General features: G+C 48.7%; 1 protein-coding gene and 1 long non-coding RNA gene across 3 annotated transcripts in view; one reads left to right on the forward strand and one right to left on the reverse strand.

Moving 5' to 3' along the window:
- Positions 1–996: 996 nt before the first annotated feature.
- On the forward strand, positions 997–18,810 carry LOC123582608. Its single transcript, XR_006704478.1, has 2 exons — positions 997–1,162; positions 18,757–18,810. It is a non-coding gene; the product is annotated as an uncharacterized LOC123582608 (long non-coding RNA).
- The window catches only part of OTUD7A (OTU deubiquitinase 7A), a 370,683-nt gene continuing 351,144 nt past the window's right edge, over positions 1,519–21,057 (reverse strand). For both annotated transcript variants that reach the window (XM_045448891.1, XM_045448890.1), the window contains 3 exons: positions 5,585–5,699; positions 5,319–5,403; positions 1,519–3,000 (listed from right to left, as the gene is read on the reverse strand). In XM_045448891.1, the coding sequence (XP_045304847.1) occupies positions 1,567–3,000; positions 5,319–5,403; positions 5,585–5,699 (1,634 nt within the window). In that variant the 3' untranslated portion in view covers positions 1,519–1,566. The remainder of the gene's footprint in view (positions 3,001–5,318; positions 5,404–5,584; positions 5,700–21,057) is intronic.

Raw genomic sequence — 21,057 nt, forward strand, 5'->3', positions numbered from 1 at the left:
ATGAAGAGATGGTCTACCTCCTGCATTTTCTGAGGAAACACCCACAGCAAAGCTGGGCGCTATCTCCTTTCTTTCTTAGGGTTATTAGAAGCTATTCTAAGGCTCTCGAAGGTTTTAAAGTATTCTTTTGCTAGTGAGGATTTTACCCATCTTATCTGGATTTCTTGGAAACAAGATCTCTCTTTAGTGAGGCAGATTTAACTCCTCAGTGTCCTTGGCCAAGAATGGTATTCTCCAGAGGTAATCTTGGAAGGAAGAGGCTGCATATTGCTGCTCAAAACAGGGTAGCTAAGGACACATATTTTATTTTTTTCCTCAAGAAATGTAGGAGGCACCAAAAAAGGGACCATTCAGGGATGGGGCTGCCCCTCACCGTGTCATGGAGCCACAGGCAGGGTGACCCCTACCCTGCAGAGTGGACCCCAATGGGAGTGGCGCCCCTTTACCTGGCTGAACCCAGACAGATGCAGGTGGAGGTGGGGATGGGCTTCCTTCCCGACTTCCCTCAGCCCCTTCCCTTTGGAAAGAGGCACAGGCCAGGTTTCAAAGCAGCCTCGTTGTGGGGTGGGGGGGGGGGGCGCTTTACATAGTGACCAAAGGGTCAATCCCTTGCCTCTCTCCTGGGGCACCAATGATCACTTCCTAGGGGTGCTCTGGAGATAGTTCGCTGTGGAAGTGTCTTCAAAGAAGAAATGTGAGCAGACTGTCATCTTTGCTCATACATGGGCAATTCCAAATAGTGGTTTCAGAACCCTTGCGTTTTGCACCCAAGGTGTCTTTGGAAAGCTCCTGTCACCTCAGCTGCCCGGCACCGGGGGCCATCACTACCCCTCACCCCGCCCTGCGAGGTAGGTTGTTCGGTGCCCATCCCAGGACGCCTGCGGCTTTGATGGCAGTGTGAATGTTGTTCGGGCCAGGGGTGGGAAGGGGGGTGAGTGGGAGGAGCTTTTGCTTATGAGATGGAGGTGCGTATTCCTAAAGGGCCACCGTGACCACCAGAGCTTATCAGCGGGGCGGCACAGTGTCTCCTGTCCTCCGAGGACTCGGGAGGGGAAGCAGGTGTGAGCCCGCAGCACAGTCGCCACCCCAGTCCCGGGCTGCGGGTTTGCGTCTTGACCCTGGGTGGTACCGACCGCACACGTGTGACCGCTACATGGAGGAGGTCAGTCGCTGGGGTGGGGGGCGGGGGTGGGAGAAGAAAAAAGCAAAAAAAAAAAAAAAAAAAAATGTAAAACACTCCCTTCTAAAAACAAAGGGCTGCAAATTTCTTTATTTCTCTTATTGAGGAACAAAAATACTCTTGCAATGGCTATTGAGTTTCCACAGGTACGAGGCAGATGCTAGCTAGCACACCCACTTCCAACAGTATGACTTGTTTCCTATCCGTCTACTACCTGAGTGGCGTCAGTGTAGGTTCAGGCACCATTAGGAACGTTTGACCAAACACGTACACAGCACTGACAGAGGAGTCGCCGGCCTTCCGGTTGACCAGGGCATGTAAAAAAGACACCGACAGAATGGAAAAGAAATCCTTTATGGTAAAAGCTGGCGGAGCGCGCGCCGCACTCAGGGCCGGGCCCCGCGCGCCTCGCGCCGCCGCCGCAGCTCCTCGCGGTAGCAGTAGGAGCAGTAGTGCTCGGTCTCGGCGCGCCCGTAGAACGCGCAGTTCTCGCGCTGGCAGCGCCGCTGAGCCAGCCCCGGGCCGCCGCGGCCGCACTCACCGTTCGAGCGGGAGGCCGGCGCGTCGGCGTCGGCGAACTCCAGGCCGTCGCGCGCGGCGCCGAAGCCGTTGGTGTAGGTCTGCGACTTGTGCTCGGCGGTGCCGGCCGCCCCCGCCACGCCGGGCAGGGCGCCGGGCACGGCGCGCGCCAGCGACTCGACCGTGTTGACGGTGCGCAGGGCGGCGGCGCGCGCCGGGCTGTAACTCTGCGACGACAGCGAGCGGTTCTGCTGCGGGTACGTGGCGCACGGCCGCAGCGCGCCCACGGTCGGCGCGCATGCCTCGTCCCGCGCGCCCGCCGACTGCACGTGGATGACGCTCTGGCGCGCCGGCGCCGGCGGGCTGCGGCCAGGGAGCGGTCCGCTGGCGCCAGCGCGTCGCGCGCCGCCGCCGCCCGGGCCCGGGGAGGCCGCGCCGCCCGCCGCCGCCCGCGCCGCCCGCGTGCCCGCCGCCGGCCCGGGACTCGGGCGCTCCTTGAGCTTGAGCACCAGCTGCGTGGGCGGCCCGGCCGGCGGGCCTGGCGAGGCGCGCTCGGAGCCCGGCACGCCCTCGGTCTCAGGCCTGCGCGGCGGCCGCTTCGCCGTGGAGGCGGCGGCGGCGGCGGCATCGCGGCGCCGCTGCTCCTGCTCGGCACTGAAGCGCTCCTGCGCGCTGGTCAGGTAGTAGCCTATCATCTCTTCGTGGAACTGGTGCCGGTGGCTGGTGAGCAGCAGGCCGGCGAAGATGAACTTGCGCTCGCCCTGCATGGCGGCGCGCAGGATGTTGAGGCTCAGCTTCACGTCCGTGCTGTACTTCCAGGCGTCGCCCCGCTGCCCGCCGCCCTTCTCGGCCGGCGACGCCCCGGCCGCCTTGTCCGTGGGCGACGGCGTGGTCTTTTCCGACGGAGACGTGCTCGCCGACGCACCCGATTCCTCCTTGCTGCCCTTGCGTGACTTGGTCTTCTTCTCCTTGCTGCGCTCGGGGGCGTCGCCGTTCTTGCCGTTGGCGGAGTTAGCGCGGCCCATCTTGCCGTGCACAAGACCTCCCAGGCCACCCATGTTTTTCTTCAGCTTGATGCCCAGCGTCTTGCTGAAGCTGCCCAGCTTGTTGGCCACGGAGTCCGCGCGGGTCTTGTCCTTTTCCTTGCGTTGCTTCTCTTTCTCTTTGTCTTTGCCATTCTTGCCATTATTGCTGTTGGAATTGCTGCACACCGAGTCGCGGTCCGAGTCCAGGGAGTCGGCCAGGGACTGCACGTCCTCCCCCACAGAGGCTGTTGGGGATTCCGGCTGTGCCAGAGGGGCCTGTGGGGGGGAGAGGAAGGTCGAGAGAGGAAGAAGGTTAGAGATGAGCCATCTCACGTGGGTTCGACAAAGGTAGACCATCCCAGCCCACAGGCTGCTGTGTTGGGATCTCACTGTCCCATCCAGGATGCCTTTTTGGTGAGCTCAGTTTGCTGGTAGCCTGGAACTCCGAGGCAGGGATTTTGGGCAAGGTGCACATGCCCACAGCCCCGGGGCCTCTGCACATTTTAGAATCACCATGCCCAGACTCTGCCCTTCTAGCCCTGAGGAGGCTGGTCTACGACCAGACCCAGGTCCTGGCCGGCCTCTGTAGACTTAGAGGCCTTCTGGTAAGGATGACACTTCACCTGCGCCTGTAGGTGTCTCTCCTACAAAGGTGTCTTACCTGTTTACTACAGGCAGGGGACAGACACTTTGTCCTTACCTTAGAACAAATACCCCCTTAGCAGTTCGGGTCATGACCAATCTCTTTACTCTAGGGGTTCCTTTCTCGGATTGGCAATGTGGTGTGCTAAACTGAAGATTCTGAAACGGGACCTGGGCTTAGCAGGAAAAACGTTACCGTTCCCAGAAGAGGTCTCGGGTGTGAGAAGGTCTCTGTGAACACCTTGGATAAGGCTCACTGTCAGGAAGGCAAGGCAGGTATGGACACCTGGTCCAGGACTATGGGGTAGGTGGGGAGCCTGAGAAAGGAGATGAATGCATGCAGAGGACCTTGTGGGAGATTCCTCCTTGTGTGAGAAGACAGAATTCTGACAGCATCATTGGGTGAAGACCAGGGATCTCACACTAGCAGCTGAGTGGCAGGAACTGGTGCCCACCTCTGAATGGGCTTTTCCTGTCCTTCAGGAGAGGAGCCTTGGAGAAGGCCCCATTGTTCCCTCATTTCAGTTTTGTCCCCTCCCTTCCCAAGCAGGTCCAAGACACCTCCTGCAATCAGATCACCCAGAAGAATCAGGAACCAGCTCTCCCTACTTTATATTCTGAAATTCCTTCCTGTTCCCACTCTTTCCTGGGTCTGGAAGGAGCTAGAGGTCTCAACAGGATTTGTCAGTGACACAAAAGGGCAGAAGCTCAGGGGTTTGGCCCAGGAAAGGGAGGTGTGCTTGGTGCTGGGAATGCCCACTGTTTGGCACCCAGTGAGCAAGGAACAGTGGCTCAAATGCCCTGAGGCTGGAAGTGTTCTTGCCAGGCCCTGCATCTGACACGGGGGCCACCATGGCTTGGCAGGGAGCCCTTCTCGTTGCCTTGCAGAGCTGTGTCCTAGCCCAAGAGCCTCCTGATTTCTAGATCTACAGCTGCTGCCTTCACACCATATGTGTGTGCTGGGAAAGAACACCCGCAGCAACATTGCTAGAATCCAGGCAGTTGACAGGTCATTGTAGAGGTTAAGAGTCAGGACTCTGGAGCCAGACTGCCACCAGCTGTCCCTTGTGTCCTCAGTAAAATGCGATATCAGTACCTGCCTCCAGAAGCCCTATGAAGATGGCATACAGGTAAAGGCTGATGTATGAAAACATCCTGAACAGTGCCTGGCCTGGCTTGGCTACTGACTCTGTGTCAGGCACCACCTTACTTCTTTCCTCGTGTCACTCCTTTAATACTGTAGTTTATGAGCTCCACTTCATAGCCAAGTATACTGATGTCTGAGGAGGACCAATTTGTAAGTTCTCTCTCTTTTTTACAAATCCCTTTCTTTGAGGGCTCACTACTGAGGTAACAAAAACATCAATCAGAGTGAATCGTGCTTAGCATGTGGAAGGGGGGAGAGAGCAGACCCTCCCTGGGGGGTCTTCTTTTCCCACCGCCTCCTGGAGAACAGGAGGGGGCGCTGAGGAATTGCGCGCTCTCGGTTCCCTGGCTTTTCCAAGGACCCCCACACAGTTTATAATTAATTCCGTTCCGCCGCAGCACATCGTGTTCCGATGTCGGCAGAGATAGTTTTGTGTTGCGACTTGCCTACAGTTTGTTTTCTGAGTGGGTGTGTTTATTCCTTTGCTTCTGGAGAAAAAAAAAAAACAAAAACAACAAAACAAAAACAAAACACTCGAAACCACAACTCGCATACAAAACCAAACATCCCCTAACCAAGGTGCGCGCCTACGTATAGGCACGCAAGCACGCGTGCACACACGCATCAGGTAAACCCGAAACACTTCTCGCCGGGGCGGGGCGCGGCCGGGTGTGGGAGGCCGGGAAGGAGTAGGTGAGCCCTGCCCCCTCCAGGTTTGTAGGGTGGGCCCTCCCGCCCGCGCTGGCGGCCAGTGAGAGACCAGGACCCAGACAGCTGGTGAGGTCCGGGCGCACGCCAGGCTCACCCGGGTCTCCGAGGGGATCCGGATCCACGTCACGTTCATGTAGCTGTGCAGAAGGTTCAGCTTGGCTTCTAGCGACAGGATCAGGCTGGCGAAAGAAGAACACGGAGTGAAACGCGTCCCAGCCGGCCCGCGCTCGCCCGCACGCACCCCGCCCGCAGGCACGCCAGCTGTCCCAGGAGGAGCAAGGGCGGCCCGGCCCACGCCGGGAAACCGGCGACAGCCGGCCCTTTAGGGCGTTGGGGGAGGGGCACGGGGTAAGGGCTCACTGGGCCAGCCGGGCGTTATCGTTGTCGTCTTTGCCCCACTCCCAGTCCTTCCCGGGGTCCACTGCAAAGTGCAGAGGCAGCAGCTTGTGCTCCGAATCCGTCAGAGGGATCACGGCTGGAACAGAAGAGAGAGACGCGGTGCCAGGTGGCCCCCGGGCGGGCCGAGAGGCTCCAGGCCCCAGCAACCCCCAGGAAGCCAGGAAAGGGAGTTCCAAGACCAGGTGTCTCCTTAATTAAGGAAACCGAATGGAGACTCACAGTGCCATCTGTGCCAGCAGGAGCGTTAAGACCACAGGTGTCAAAATCACTAGTGATAGTTTAAAACACTTCGTGTTTATTGTGGACCTTGAAGAGCAGTTGGAGACCTCACCTGGACTCTGCTGACAATTGGGGTCTGTCAGAAGGCAGGTACCCCGGTTGGGCAGCGGACGATAAAACCTATTACTGCTTCTGTTATTTCTGAGGAGGGACCCAAGCAAATTAGACAAGTAAGGTTGTTGGTTACCTCTCAGTGTGCAAATTAGACAAGTAAGGTCTGCTTACCAATCTGTTCATTTGTGAACTCATTCAATTAAATCTGTCAGTTCAAGGAATGGATGGGGGGTGGGGCAGGGAACCCAAGGATCTCGTGGCTCCTGGCCAGGGGGAGCTCACAGGTAACAATCTCATGTCAGGTGGTGGTGAGTACCTTGAAGAGTAAACAGCAGACTGAGGGGAGCTAAGGCAAGCCTTTCTAGGGCAAGCCTTTCTGAGGAAATAAGGTAGGTGTAGGCGTGTAGGCAGAAACTGCAGCGAGGAGAGACTCGCCCTCACCCAGGGATCCATTCATCACAAACACTCCCGAGTGAAACGCCCAGCTGGGAGAAGTCTTGGCCCATCTCAGGCTGGGGCGGAGTGGGGGTGTTTACAGGTTTGCCTGGATCTGCTAGAAGCTTCTGAGCTGCTGTGGGACCCAGTGCCCAGTGAGAACAGCTTGCTCCTCCCCTGGGTTTACCCTACTTCTGCCTCCTTGCTGCTCTGCCCCCACCCCCGTACTGGTCATGAGCCTGGTGTCATTTCCCATGATTCATGGCAAGGGTGCCACGGCAAGAACAAAAAGTCAAATAAGTAAATAAAATCTATGACTGAATACCATTAATAGTTGACTTTCTAATAAAAAATTGCAAACATTGACTCACTGCTGCCCTCCAGTGTTGCTAAAGAGAAAACGTGAGCACAAATGATCCTCCACCCCCAGATAAAGCACACACAGCTTTGCTGGGGGAGCGGGGTGGAGGGGTGACGGCGTTCTGTTTAAAGTGGCTAGAGACTGGAAGTATTGTGTTCTGGTTTGGTTGGTCAAGGACAGCTTGGTGTGCCCCAGCTACAGGCCACCGGGTTCTGCCTTGACATGGCTGTGACACACAGGGTGCTCCTCCCAGGGCTCAGCTGCAGGGCAGTCACACTCAGGGAGGGCTGCAGTGCCCATCCCACGGTTCCATGACTCAACACAAAAGCAGAGATGGAGTTGGCCTAGCTTCCTATCCACTGGGCTGGGGTGGGGGTGGTAGTGGATCCCTCCGTAGACACTCGCTAGGGTACTGCACCTCCCTAGAGTGCTTGGTAAAGGCACTGATTCCAGGCCCCCATGCAGATGGCCAAACCAGTGTCCAGTAAAAAGACCCAAGGACTATATTTTAAGTAAGCATCCTCTGTGGTTCTTAAAATCATACAAATATGGAAAATATTGTTCCAGAACAATAATCTGTTTGAAGTAGTTACTGTGGGTAGGACTTGGGCAATTTGGGACTGGCTGTTCACTCCTTTCTCAGGGAGAAGTGCAGTTGGGAGATGTCTGCCCAGCCATGGCTACAATTCCCAGCCCCCAGCACTTAGGAGGGAATAGGTGCTGAGTTGCACCCATGGCATGAGAGCAGAAACACTATGGGAAGTGCTGGGCAATGTGGTTAGGTGTGGGTGGCGTTCTCTCCACACCCCCACACCCTCATCCTCCTGTATGCTGAAACTTGATGGTGCTACAAGATGGCTGGGTGAGCTCCTGACTCCCCACTTGCCAATCAGGAACACCTATTTTAGACTTTATTTGCAGGAGAACCACACTTCTCTCCCTATGATTTTGGTTTATGTCAGATAAAACAGCTAAAGATCCACATGCCCCTCAGCCTCTACTCCCTATCTCTTCCCTACCAGGGCTCCTGGAAATTTGTACCCTTAATGGCTGGACTGGAACTGACTCCGTGCGCTGCCTCCTGCTGGGCAGACGGTTGGACTCACCTGAAGGTGCTAGACCTGATCACCTAGCAGGGTCTTGGCAGCCTCTCAGCATGAATCTTAGTGGGGTGAGGTACTTGGAAAGGTACTAAGGACATGCCTGCTTGCAAGAAAAGGCACCTTCTTTGCCAGGGCTAACAAAAGGCATATTCTCTGCAGAGGGTACAGCTTTGGCCTGTGTGTGAGGGCCAGGGCTGCAGGGACCGAGAGCCCAACCCATAGCTGCACAAGCCAGGAGGACCTTGAGAACAGGCCCTCCCCACAAGCATTAGCTGCTTTAGATGCATCTGCCTCCCACTTTATACATTCACTTTTCCCAATTGGAAATGGGGCCTCACCCAGGGAGATAGATATGTAGTGATGTGGCAACTTGCCCTCTGGTGGCAATGTCAGGAACAGCAAAAGCTTTTCAAAATAAGCCCACAAACTTTTTTTTTTTTTTTCTTTGAAAAGCATGTCCTATCTTTTAACCTGGAAACACAGACAGCATCTCAAAACAGCCTTGACATATTTTTAGTACTTATTTTCCAAAATGAATTCATACTTCTGGTTTCTGTTTCTGGGACAGCATGGTGCTATCATTACAACAACAATAACAAGCCAGACAAACTGCAGATTCACAACTTTCCTTTAATCCATCAGAGAGCAGAAGTCACAGGGAAACCAGCTAACTCCAAACCTAAGGACAGATGGGTACATACAAAGAGAAACAGACATGACTTTCATTGGGGCAGACTCAGCTGGACTACAGTAAGAAGAATTCAGCTAAAATAATTAACAAATTGGTAAAGGAAGAATGTAGCCTAGTGAAAGAATGTTTAGAAGCCTGGGGGCTACAGATTATAAGGGAAATTAAAATGTACTTGTAAACCCCTCTCCATAGGACCCAACCTGGTGCTCACAAAAACACTGGCAAGAATTCTGAGAAAGCGTCCTTCGCAGACCTTTCTCTCCTGTCTATATTACAGAACAAAAGCTTAAATTGTGAGGGCAGAACACTGTTGGCCTTAGGGACTGGGGTCTTTCCTTAGTAAAGCTTGGGGTGGGAGGAGGAAATAAGAAAAAAAAAACCCTCTTGTTCCCTAGGGGAGGGGCAGGAACATGTACTGAGCCCAGAAGTACATCTGGGGGAGGTTATCCCCCTTCTAAGATCCAGGGACACAGTGCCTGCCTAAGGCAGAAGCTTAATTAGAATAACAAAAACATCACACTTCCTGGTCCCACTTTCACACCCAGGCTAACAAGCTGTAAGTAATAGTAGTTTAATGCTAGAAGAGGGACAAGAGTTGAGAAGAGAAAGGGTGTAGCAGACAGTGAGAAAAGTCTTCTGGCAAAACAAAAGATATCACTAGTAAAATTTGAAGGCTGAGTACATTAAGGGTAACCAGAGCAGCAATGAAACCAAAACCTACCTCAAGTCCTGACTAGACTGATCCAAACCCCATACTAAAGACCTAGCAAAAGGAAAGGCATACTTAGTTCCAAGAATCAAAATGATATACCTCAGTCTTTATTATCCTACTCAATATGTCTGACTTTCACCAAACTGCTAGTATAAGAAAAGATAAGAACTCCCCCCCACCGCCAACATTTAATAAGATCAAGCATTTCATAGAATAAGACTCAGATATGACACAGGTGTTGAAACTGTGACATGGAATTTAGAATAATTTATTAATAAGCTGAATACTCTAATAAAAAAGGTGGATATAATTAGTGGTTAATTTCTTTCCGGCAGAGAGAAGAAATGGATAAGAAAGTATCAAATGGAAATGCTGGAAATGACAAAAACACAGTAAGAGAGATGAAGAAAGACTTTGAGGGGCTGATCACTACACTTTACAAAACTGAGAAAAGAAATCTGTGAACATCAAGATAGGTCAATAGAAATTACCCAAATTGAAACACAGAGAGAAAAAAAGAGTTGGGTGGGGGGAGATGCAGAACAGAATATCCAAGAGCTCGGGGGCAATACCAAACACCATAAGATCTGTAAAAGTGAAATCTCAGAAGGAAAAGAGAGTATAAGACAAGGGATATTTAAAGAAATAATGGCTGACAAACGTTTCTACTTTGAATGGCAAATACTACCACAGATCCAAAAAACTAAAAACAAAAACAAAAAAAAAGAGCAGGAAACTAGCACCACTAACACCAAAAATATCCCTATACTTAGCATATTTAAACTGCTGAAAACCAAAGACAAAATCTTAAAGGCAGCAACAGAAAAAAGACATGTTACATACAGAGAAACAAAGATAAGAAATACAGCAGACTTTTCATGTTGAAACAGGTAAGTCAGAAGACAATGGAGTGACATCTTTAAAATGCTGAAAAAAACAAACTACTAATCCATAATTCTATGCCCAGAAAAAATATCTCTGAACACGAAGGAGACATTTTCTCAAACAAAAAGGGAAAAATATTAATTGCCTACAGAACTGCACTAGAAAAAATATATGTATATATGTTGGACTAGGAAATATTAAAGGAAATTGGAAATTCTTTAAGGGGAAGGAATATGCTACCAGTAGAAACTTGGATTTACATACTGAAATGAAAAATGATAAAAACAGAATAAATAAATGTGAAAATAAAACTATTTTTTCTTCCTTCAACTGCTCTAAGAAACTAAGGTGAAGAGAACAGCAGTGTATTATGTGTTTATAGCATATGTAAAAGTAAAATGCTTGATAATAATGGCACAAAGAATGGGAGGAAGGGATTGAGAATAAACTGTCATAAAGTTTACACAACACATGAAGTAGAATATTACTTGAAAATAGAATCTAATTAATTAAAGATGTTTATTGTAAACTCTGTAAATCAGGAAAATAAGTAACAATGAAAAACAGGGGCATAATAAGTCAATAGTGGAGATAAAATGGAGCCATTAAGAAACTAATTTAACCCAAAACTCACTTATCCAACCATATGGTTAATACCATTAAATATAAATGGTCAAAAAATACCAATTAAAAGACAAAGTTGTCAGAATGCATAGAAAAAGCAATACTCAATTCTACTGACTGCAAGAAATTAATTTTAAACACAAAAACACAGATAGGCCAAAAGATATTCACTAATTATAAAAATCTAGAGTGGCTACGCTAATGTTAGAGGAAGTGGACTCCAGAACCAGGACTGTCACCAAAAATATAGAGAAACATTACACAATGATATAGGGGTCAATTGTCTAAGAAAACATCACAATCCTACATATGTGCATGCTCCTAATGACATGCTTTCAGAGTACTAAAAGCAAATACTAACAAAAATGAAAGGAGAAACAGGTCCATTATGGATCTTGGAGACTTCATCATTTTTCTCTTTGTAATTGACAGAACAAGTAGACAGAATGTCAGCAAGGATGCAGAACACCTGAACATCATTAGAGAACTTAAATAAATTGACATTTATAGAATGCAACAAGAGCAGAACACATTATTTTCAAGGGAACACGAAATATTCACCAAGATATAACACATTCTTAGCCAACCTTAGCAAATTTAAAAGTATAGAAATCATTAAAAGTTTTTCTCAGACCGTTACTAAATGAAAGTGTTAAACCTATAACAGAAAATATTTGGAAAATCCCCAACTATTTGGAAATTAAAAAGCATGCTTCTAAATAATCCATGGGTCAAAGAGGAAGTCTGAAGGGAAATTGAAAAATAGTTTGAACACAATGAAATGGAAATACAACATACCAAAATTTGTGAGATGTAGCTAATCAGTGCTTAGGGGAAAATTTATGGCATTAAAATGCTTATTTTGGATAAGAAGAAAAGTTCCAGGTATGTAATCTAAATTTCTGGTTTAAGAAACTAAAAAAAAAAATAGCAAATTAAACTCAGGTGGGAGGAGGGAAACAATAAAGATTAGAGCAGAAATTGATGAAACTAAAAACAGAAAAATAGTAGACAAATCAGTGAAATCAAAAGCTGGCTCTTGGAAAAGATAAATAAAAAACCAACAGATTATCCAAATCCATATTTTAAGAAGTTAGGATAAATGGTAGGCTAGGCTTTTAAATGTTCTTAAGCTGTTAATATGCTGGCTAGTCAATACATGTTCATATTCTAAGACATTTTAGAATACTGAACTTTTCATTGTTAGATGATTGTAGATTTAAATGCAGTTGTAAGAAATAATGCATAAAGATCCTATCTATCCATCTCCCAGGTGCTCCCCAATGCTAACATCTTGCATAACTGGAGTACAATATCACAATCAGGATATAGACCTTGGTACACTCCACTGAGTGTATTAAGTTTATATGAGTTTTCCATGCAGTCATCTCTCTTTGTCTCTGTCTCTCTCTGTCTCTCTCTCTCTCTCTCTCTCTCTCTCTGTGTGTGTGTTTATTTGGTTCTATGCAATTTTATTACATGTGTAGATTTAGGTAATCCCTCCAATCAAGTACAGAATAGGTGCATCACTACAAGGGTCCCTTGTGCTATTCTTTTATAAACACACTCACTTCCTTTTAATACTTCATTCCTGTCCCTAATCCCTGTCCACCACTGTGGATGATTGTATATGTCAACTTGACTGGACTAAGGGATGCCCAGATATGGAATAAAACATATTTAGGTTATTTCTAGAGGAGATTAGCATTTGAATTGGTAGAATGAGAAAAGAGGATCATCCTCACCAGTGTGAACAGGCATCATCCAATCCATTCAGGACTCAGAACAAAAAGGCAGAGAAAGGAAGAATTTGCTCTCTTTTCTTGAGCTAGGCTATACAGCTCCTCCTGCCCTCTGGCATTGGTGCTACCACTCCTTGGGCCTTCAGACTTGTATGGGAATTTGTACCATTGTCCCTTACTTCTTTAGCCTTGGACTCAGACTGAATTATACCACTGGCTTTCCTGGTTCTCCAGCTTGCAGATGGCAGGAAGATGGTGAGACTTCTTGGCCTCCAGAATTGTGTGAGCCAATTTCTAAAATAAACCCCTCATATATATATATATATATATATATATATACACACACACACGCACACACATACGCACACACACATCCTACTTGTTCTCTTTCTCTGAAGATCCACAACCACTAATCCGATCTCCATCTGTATAGTTTGGACATTTCAAGGATGCTATGTAACAGGACTCATATAGTATGTGATCTTTTGGGATTGACTTTTTTCATTCAGCATAATTTCTTTGAGATTCACCCAAGTAACTGCATGTATCATTTTTATTCCTTTGTACTGCTGATCAGGATTCCACAGGATGTATGTACCATAGTTTGTTAATCCAGGAAAGACATTGGGTTGTTTCCAGTTTGGGGCTATTACAAATAAAGCTACTACAAACCTTCAGGTATACAGTTTTGTGTGGACACAAATTTTTACTTCTTTGGGATAAATACCTAGGAGTATAATTTCTGGGTTATATGGTAAGTGATGTTTAGTCTCATAATAAAATGCCAAACTGTTTTTCCAGAGTTTTACATTTCTACAAGTAAAGCAAGAGAGATGTGGTTGTTCTACATCCAGCATTTGGTATTATCACTTTTACAAATTTTAGTCATTTTGATAGGTGTGTAGTGATATCTTATTGTGGTTGCAATGCTGAACATCTTTCAATGTTGTTATGTGACACCTGTGTATCCTTTTTGGTGAAATGTCTGTTCATGACTTTTTCCCATTTTTTAATTTGGATTTTTTAACTATTGTTTTTTAACTGTTCATTACATATTTTAGATACAAATCTTTTGTTGATAGGTAGTTTTAAAATATTATCCCCCAATATATAGCTTGTCTTTTCATTTTCTTAACAGTTGTTGTTTTGTTTAATTTTTTTTTTTTTTTTTTTTTTTTTGCAGAACAGAGGTCCAATTAATCAATTTTTCTTTTTTTTTTTGGATTATGATTTTGTGTCAAAGAGCTCTTTGCCTAGCTCTGGGTCCCCATATTTTCTTTGAAAAATTTTATAGTTGTGCATTTTACATTTATTCTGTGATTCATTTTGAGCTAATGTTTATATTATTAAGATTTAGGTTCACGTTCATATTTTTGCCTATGGATGTTAAATTGCTTTATCACCATTTGTGGAAAAGACTCTCTGTTCTCCATTGAATAGATTTTGTTCCTTTGTCAGAGGACACAGGACTTCAGTTCATGCCACAGCCCTATTGGGTGGGTCAAGAGAGGGAGCAGGACTGGGGATGACCTCTGTCCCACTTTCACTAAACTTCAGAGTTTTGTGAAAGTCAAAGGAGATAGTGCATGGGAGATGAGGTTTGGGAAAATGCAAAATGGAAAGCAAAGTGTGATAAATCTTCCATCTAAGAGGTGTCTTGCTAGAGGACTCTCAGAAATGTCTTGGGAGAGGTAGAAATTTTTGAGGGCCATGGGGAGGTGCAGCAGTCACCACTGGCTGCCCATCCTTTGTTCCCACTAACAGACCCCACCTCCTGGGACTGTCATGAAGGGTCAGGATGGCTCTAAGGCATTCATGGTTGACTCATTTTCTATGACTTCTGAGACAAAGCCTAGAACAGAATCTGCTCAATGAGATGTAAGAGGAAATCAATTGGAAGATTCCTGGTTAAAAGCAACACAAAGTAGGGCCAGGGTCTTTTCTGATCTCTCCATGTTTTGTGTGAGGATATGATGCTTGGAGCTGCAATAGTCATCTGACCAATGAGGGACAACTATGGGACAAAAGGCAACAGGCCAAGGAGAGTGGAGAGACAAAAAGGGCCTAGGTCTTTGACGAATGTCAGGTTCCAAATCAACCAAATGCTGGTCATCAGATTTCTCATGACATGATAGTATAAACCTCTTTATTCTTTGTGTGAGGTAGGACACCATGGTGGTTGTGTGAAAGCCATGCTTGACAGTGGAAAACCAGGAGGTGTGAGGTTGCTTCTGAGCCATCTCTGTAGGAGCCCAGGTCTGCTGGTGAGGCTCTGCTATGCTTGGACCCATGCCTGAGACCCAGCAGCCACTGGGTCCTGCCCCTGGGCAGGAAGAAATCCAACCCTAGGTGTACACCCATTTACCTGTCCTGGTTACAAGTGCCAGGAATGGAGTGCCATCATATAAGCATTCTTGAAGAACATCCCTGCAGCTCAGGCCCACAGGGTTGCACATGAGAAAGCTGGAGCCCACCCACAGCCTGCTCCCTGACCTCGGGCCAGATCTTGCTTCCAGGAATCTGTGTCATCCATGGCAAGCTTTCATGCCATCAACCATGTAAATGGCAGTCCTGCCCTTTGCTCTGCTGGACTGCCACTGGGATGACCCCTCTTTCCCTGGAGTGGAATTGTGAGGATTAGCTACGTTCCAAATATCCACTAGGCCCTGGTTTAACTAGAGTTTGCAGAAAAAAATTTTAAAAATCCACCATCCATTATAATGGGGCCCAGGGTCCCCACGTACAGGCATTTGGCTGTTGAGGGGGCAGGGAGCTCACATATACTTAGTCAACTACTAATGGATCTGAATGCAGCATCTGTTGGTCAAGAAGGTGATGCTGATGGACTGAGCCAGAAATGTCCAGCTTGGACAGACTGAACCCAGAAGTTCTGTTGTTTGAATGGACCCTTGGGATCCATACACAAGAGATGCCCTCCCCTTCTCTTCTCCACTTAGTGATGCCCTTTCATCCTCAGGCTTTTAGAGCACATGTCAGTTCCTTCTCAGCTCTGGATACCTGGGCCTCCCCTGTTGCACTGAGGAGGCTTCTCACCAGGGCCAGGGCCAGCCAGGGCACATCCCTGCTTAGGGTGGGCTCTGCTGGGCTTGCCATGTGTGTTTGCTCTGCAAAACACCACCTCCTCTGGGCGGCACCTTCATCTTTCCCCTCCAAATTGCCGAATCCCTGGGGTCTTCCTGGTCCCAGGGTTCTTCCCCATGTGGCCACATAGGCTCTGCAGGTAGGTGCTGCCTGATCTTTGCATCCCCCACTTACTGTTTGCACAGTCAATCCTCACCCAGATGTGTTGAGTGATAGTTTATGCTGACTAACTGAACTGCCCTGGAGTAATCAAACCCTTCATTTATTGGTCATAACACTAGTCAGGAAGGATATCAGGACACAGAGAAGGAAGTTCTAAAGGGAAGTGTTAATGCACAGCTTGCATAGCAGGAGCGGCCATGGCCAGGCCTTCATGCAGACACTGCCCTTGCTCAGAGCACCTGGCTCCAGCTGGCATCTGCTTGGTAGCCATGTGTGATGAGAGAGGGAACCTCTTTGCCCCGGCATTGGGTCCAGGCTATGGGAAGAGACAGGCCTGATGGTGAGGGATGGTAGAAGAAACTGGGGGGGGGGGATCCCTAGGCCATACCTTTCCTCTTGGCCTTCTCCTGGGGACCAAGACCACCGGAAGATGCAGGAGCACACTTTGGTCTCTCACCAGTGAGCAGGCATTTTCCTTTCTACCCTCTATAAAAGTTCCAGTAGGCATTTTATTTTTCCTTTTATTCTTAAAAAAAAAAAATTCAAACAGAGGTTGAAGAAGTCCCAGGTAAGAGTCAGGATACCTAGTTCAAGTCCCACCTATGCCCCTGGTTGTCCAGGTGACCTATATGAGTCCCTCCTGTGTAGGGCACAGCCAGGGTTGGGCCGGCTGACCTTCTTCCCAGCTCCGACATGCCCTCCTTCTGGATATGGTGGTTCTGTGGGGAATGGGAAGATTAGGGGTGCACAGGGCACCTTCCTCTCCACTGTTGATTTCTCATCAGCTCTGGTTCTGGGTTGGAAGCCAAAGTAAGATGTCATTGGATCTGACTGGTCCTCAGTGGAAGCAGAAGTCCTTCACAAGCTTTGTAATGCCTCTCCATCCAGGTACCAAGCTGGCCTGCTGTAGTGTGTGTGTGTGTGTGTGTGTGTCAAGGGGAGATGTGAGGTCACAGCTGGGTTCCACCTTCCATGTATGTGGCCTGGGAGGAAAGACACTCCATAAACATATGGGACACTGCTGATGGGTCAAGGTCTCAGGTGGGAGTCAACAGGACTGTTCCTTGTTGCCAATAAACTCTGAAGATATGCTTAAAATTTTTTTAACCATATTTTATGGTATTTGCTGATTTGTGTTTAGACTCACCCATTCATTCACTTGGGCTTGAAGACTGGTATTCTCATTCTGTCTGTATTCCTTTCCTTGGGCTGCTATAACAAAGCAACAACAGACTGCATGGCTTAAACAGCAGAAATGTGTTTTCTCACAGTTCTGGATGCTGGAATTCCAAGGTCGAGGAATCAGCAGGGATGGTTCCTTCTGAGGTCTCTCACCTTGGTTTGTGGATGGCTGTCTCCTCCCTGGGTCCTCCTGTGGTTCCCCTCTGTGTGTGTCTGTGTCCTAATCTCTTATAAGGACACCACTCAGGTGGATTAGGGTCCACCCACATGACCTCACTTTACCCCTTGAAAGGCCTTGTCTCCAAATACAGTCACATCCTTGAGATACAGGGGTTAGGAAGTCAACATATGAATTCAGCCCTTAACAATGAATGCTGTTGCCTCTCCCTTCATGACACACTGAGATATCTCAACTCAGAGAAAAGTCTCCTCACCAGTTCACTGAGGAAATGCAGGATTTGGGCTGATACTTTCCTGCTATTTACCAGTTTCCAAAGTTATGTGTGGCACCAAGTAGAGGTGAAAAGTGAGTCTTTTGCCAAGTATCATTATGAATTTGTGGACTAAACAATCCTTGTCGTATTTCTACTCATTCCAGTTATGATCTTTACTGTCCCTCTTGTCCTGTGGGAGCCTTGTCTATTCAGCCCAGGAGTCCTTCTAACACCATGCTAGTTGCTTCTGAGGATGTCTTAGTTTCTTCCAGGACAAGATGCTCTGGGATCTTTGTGGATACTTCCTACCTCGATCTGCCCATGCTCTCACACACAGGTGTTTGGGGGCAAACAGGACGTGTGTGTGTGTGTGTGTGTGTGTTGATGCTGGGGACGGTGGCAGTGGCTTGTCCTGCATGGAAGGTGAGGAGGCTGCAGGGTGGGATGGGGGCATGGTCATTTAGGACATTCCTGAAGTGCCCAACTTGTCCCGTGGAGCCTGCCAGATTCCAGATGGTTGGGTGTGTGAGTAAACAAACACCCTTCCTGTCTAAGCCATGCTGAGCTGGGTTTTGGTTACCTGAAGCTGAAGGGATTCTAACAGGCACCAGGGGACCTCATGAATGGAGAGAGAGGGAGGCATGGCAGGAAAGGGACAGGGAGGAAAAAGATGGTTTTCCCGCTAAATCTTCTCTCCCTCAGCTGCCCATCCTTGTGGGCAAGGATGCTCACTGGGGTGGTGACTTAGCATCTGTAAAATCTTCCTGTTTCAGCAAAGGTGCCCTCTGGAGACAGAGTCCAGTGCATCCTGAAAGCACAGAGCTACAGAGACTTTCTTTAAGGTTGGAGTGAAAAGCCCAGTGCCTGGCTAAGTTCTGATTTCAGAAGGGTTCAGAAGGCTGTGGGTCCAGAGCTGCGGTCCTGTCTGGGAGAGTCCCGGCACAGGCCCAGGGCTTGAGGACAGAAAACCTTTGAGCACGAAACTACCAGGTGGCATGCAGATGTGGGAGGCACACGATCATCTAGTCAGCTGCCTGGCACCGGGTCTGGCTTCCAACAGGACCCCCAATATCTCCCTGTCGTGTGGGGGCCCTGGCCACTGCCAGGACTGCACGGAGCATGTGCCATCCTTTACCTGTGGCAGCCCCTGAACCATAAGACTCAAAGGCATTGACAGGTGCTATAAGACAGCCTGCTTATCTCCCTGCCCTTAAAGAGAACAGGTTTTCTGTTAAGGAGCTGGCACTGACAGCCTCATGCACCATGGCTTTTTAGGGGATTGAGAGCCCAACAGTCAACACTGGTTTATTTCCAGACAAGGGACCAGTTGGTAAAGAATTAATTTCTATCCTTTTGCCTTTCCCCAGATACAAGGTACTCATCACTGCTGAAAGAAAGAGGACAATCCAGATGGAACTGCCTAAAACATCACGCCACCCCCTGGATGTGAAGCTGGCTCACTGAACCCCCACCAACCACCTCGCCCCCTCCTTCCTCCACTGTACTCTCTTCTCAGGCTTCTATGCAGCCAGAAACCTGCAGGCATGGTGTTCAGCTTGGGTTAGCAAGAGGCCAGCACAAGTCCTCGCGGATGGTTTTCCTCCCAAATGAAAAGACAAACTTTCAGGAAGAGAAGGTATTTGGATGTGATGCCTGGAGCTGCAGTACCCATCATATGACCATGAGACTGAAACCACATGATAGTAATGGTGGATGGGGGTGCCTGCGTGGCTCAGTCAGTTAAGTATCTGACTTTGATCTCACAGTTTGTGACTTCGAGCCCCGCACTGGGCTCTCTGCTGTTAGTGCAGAGCAGAGAAAGCCCAGTTTGGATCCTCTGTCTCCCTCTCTCTCTGCCTCTTCCCCCCACTTTCTCTCTCTCTCAAAAATAAATAAACATTAAAAGAATAATGGTGGAGCAGGGAAAGGCTGGGAGCCTGAATCCCTGAGAACATTTAGAGCTGCTGTGCCAGTCCTGGACCACCCACCTCAGGAAGGACCCCCTGTTAGAGAAGCAGCAGCAGCCCTTTCTCCTCTGAGCCCCTTACAGCCCAATGCTATTCAGGACACATCTTCCTTTGGGGGCTTATAGTATGGCTTTCTGTGGCTGCTTCCATTTTCCTTGGCATTATAAGGGCCAAGAAGAGAGGCTGAGTCTGTTCCTTAGATGGGCTCCTGACCTCCTCTCAGCTTCTCCCCAACACCCCCAACCATCAGGTAACAACACATGAAATTCTAGGACCTGGTATTTGCAAAAAGGCCCCCCTGCTGTAGGTCAGGAAAGGACAGCAGCACCGAGGCGCCCTGGGGTTGGCTTCCCCTGGTGATGGCTCCCTCGACAGGTTTTCTCTGTTCCTCCCACCTTTAGCAGGTCCTTGGGGAGACACAACACTAATGGTGGCCAGGAAGGGACGTGTTCAAGACATTTAGGTTTATCTTTGAAGCAACACTGAAGGATCAGGAGCCAGGACTGCCTTAGCGATAGGCAATGTTGTTTCCTAGATAGGACTCCTGATGCCGCACAGCACAGAAGCAGCACCGCCTAGGCCTTTCCATGACCAATGGCACATTCATTAAGCACAAGCTTGCACTGCCACATCAGCACCACTCCTTCAGCAGCCTCGCACTTTCGCTCAGGCCCATTCTGTCCCCCTGGTACCAGCCTCCGGACATCACACACAGCCTCCAAGACTACTTCTAACCCACCTCTCTCTTCTGTCTCTGTCTGTTCTTCCAAACTGGAATAATAGCTCTTTTCCTGAATGGAGCTTGTGCCTGCCTTGTGTACATCCTGCCTTGTACTGTGGTGTGGGGGAGTTGCCTGTCTCCTCTATAAGGTAGTGAGAGCCCTAAAGCAGGGATACCATCATCTTTGGGGCTCCCAAACCTGGAAGTAACAGGTGCTTAACATACATTTACTGAACTAACCCTTGGCCCCCAAACAGATCCTGTGGAACCATTGAGCTTCAGGCTGATGGGAGGTATAGGGAGCAGAGCCACCTCTACCAGCACCCGTAAGCCTTACAAGGGTGGTACAGGGATGTGTTGTTGCAAAACTTAAAGCCTCAGAGCCCACAGAGCATTTGTGTTCTCTCCAGATGTATGAGGGTTTGACATGCCACACACAAGTTACCCAGCCTGGGCACAAGCTTCTGCTTGTGCAGAAGGTGACACTGCACAGGGGACCCTGGGTGGCTCAGTCAGTTGAGTGTCCGACTTCGGCTCGGGTCATGGTCTCACAGTTTGTGGTTTCGGGCCCCACATCGGACTCTGTGCTGACAGCGTGAAGCCTGCTTCGGATCCTCTGTCTCCTTCTCTCTTTGCGCCTCTCTCTCTCTCTCTCTCTCTCTCTCAAAAATAAACATTAAAAAAAAAATAAGAAGGTGGCACTGTGGCACTTGACCTGCAGTGGGTCAAGGGGACTGGATGGGGCCACAAGACATCAGTGGAGGTAGGACCCCCCCCCGCTCCACCCCCCCCCCCACCCCTGCTCAGAGGAGTAACCTAGTGGGTAGAGCTGCAGAAGCCTGTGTCACAGCAACACAGAACCAAGGATTGAGACCCAAACTCCCCTTTGGGAAAACCAGGTCATCAGAGGTGAAACCACAGTCACCTCTGCAACCATTCCCCTGAGAGAAGCTGAACCACAGCCCCACCTCATGTGTCCT

This window comes from Leopardus geoffroyi, chromosome B3 (assembly GCF_018350155.1).
Source record: "Leopardus geoffroyi isolate Oge1 chromosome B3, O.geoffroyi_Oge1_pat1.0, whole genome shotgun sequence".
NCBI lineage: Eukaryota > Metazoa > Chordata > Mammalia > Carnivora > Felidae > Leopardus > Leopardus geoffroyi.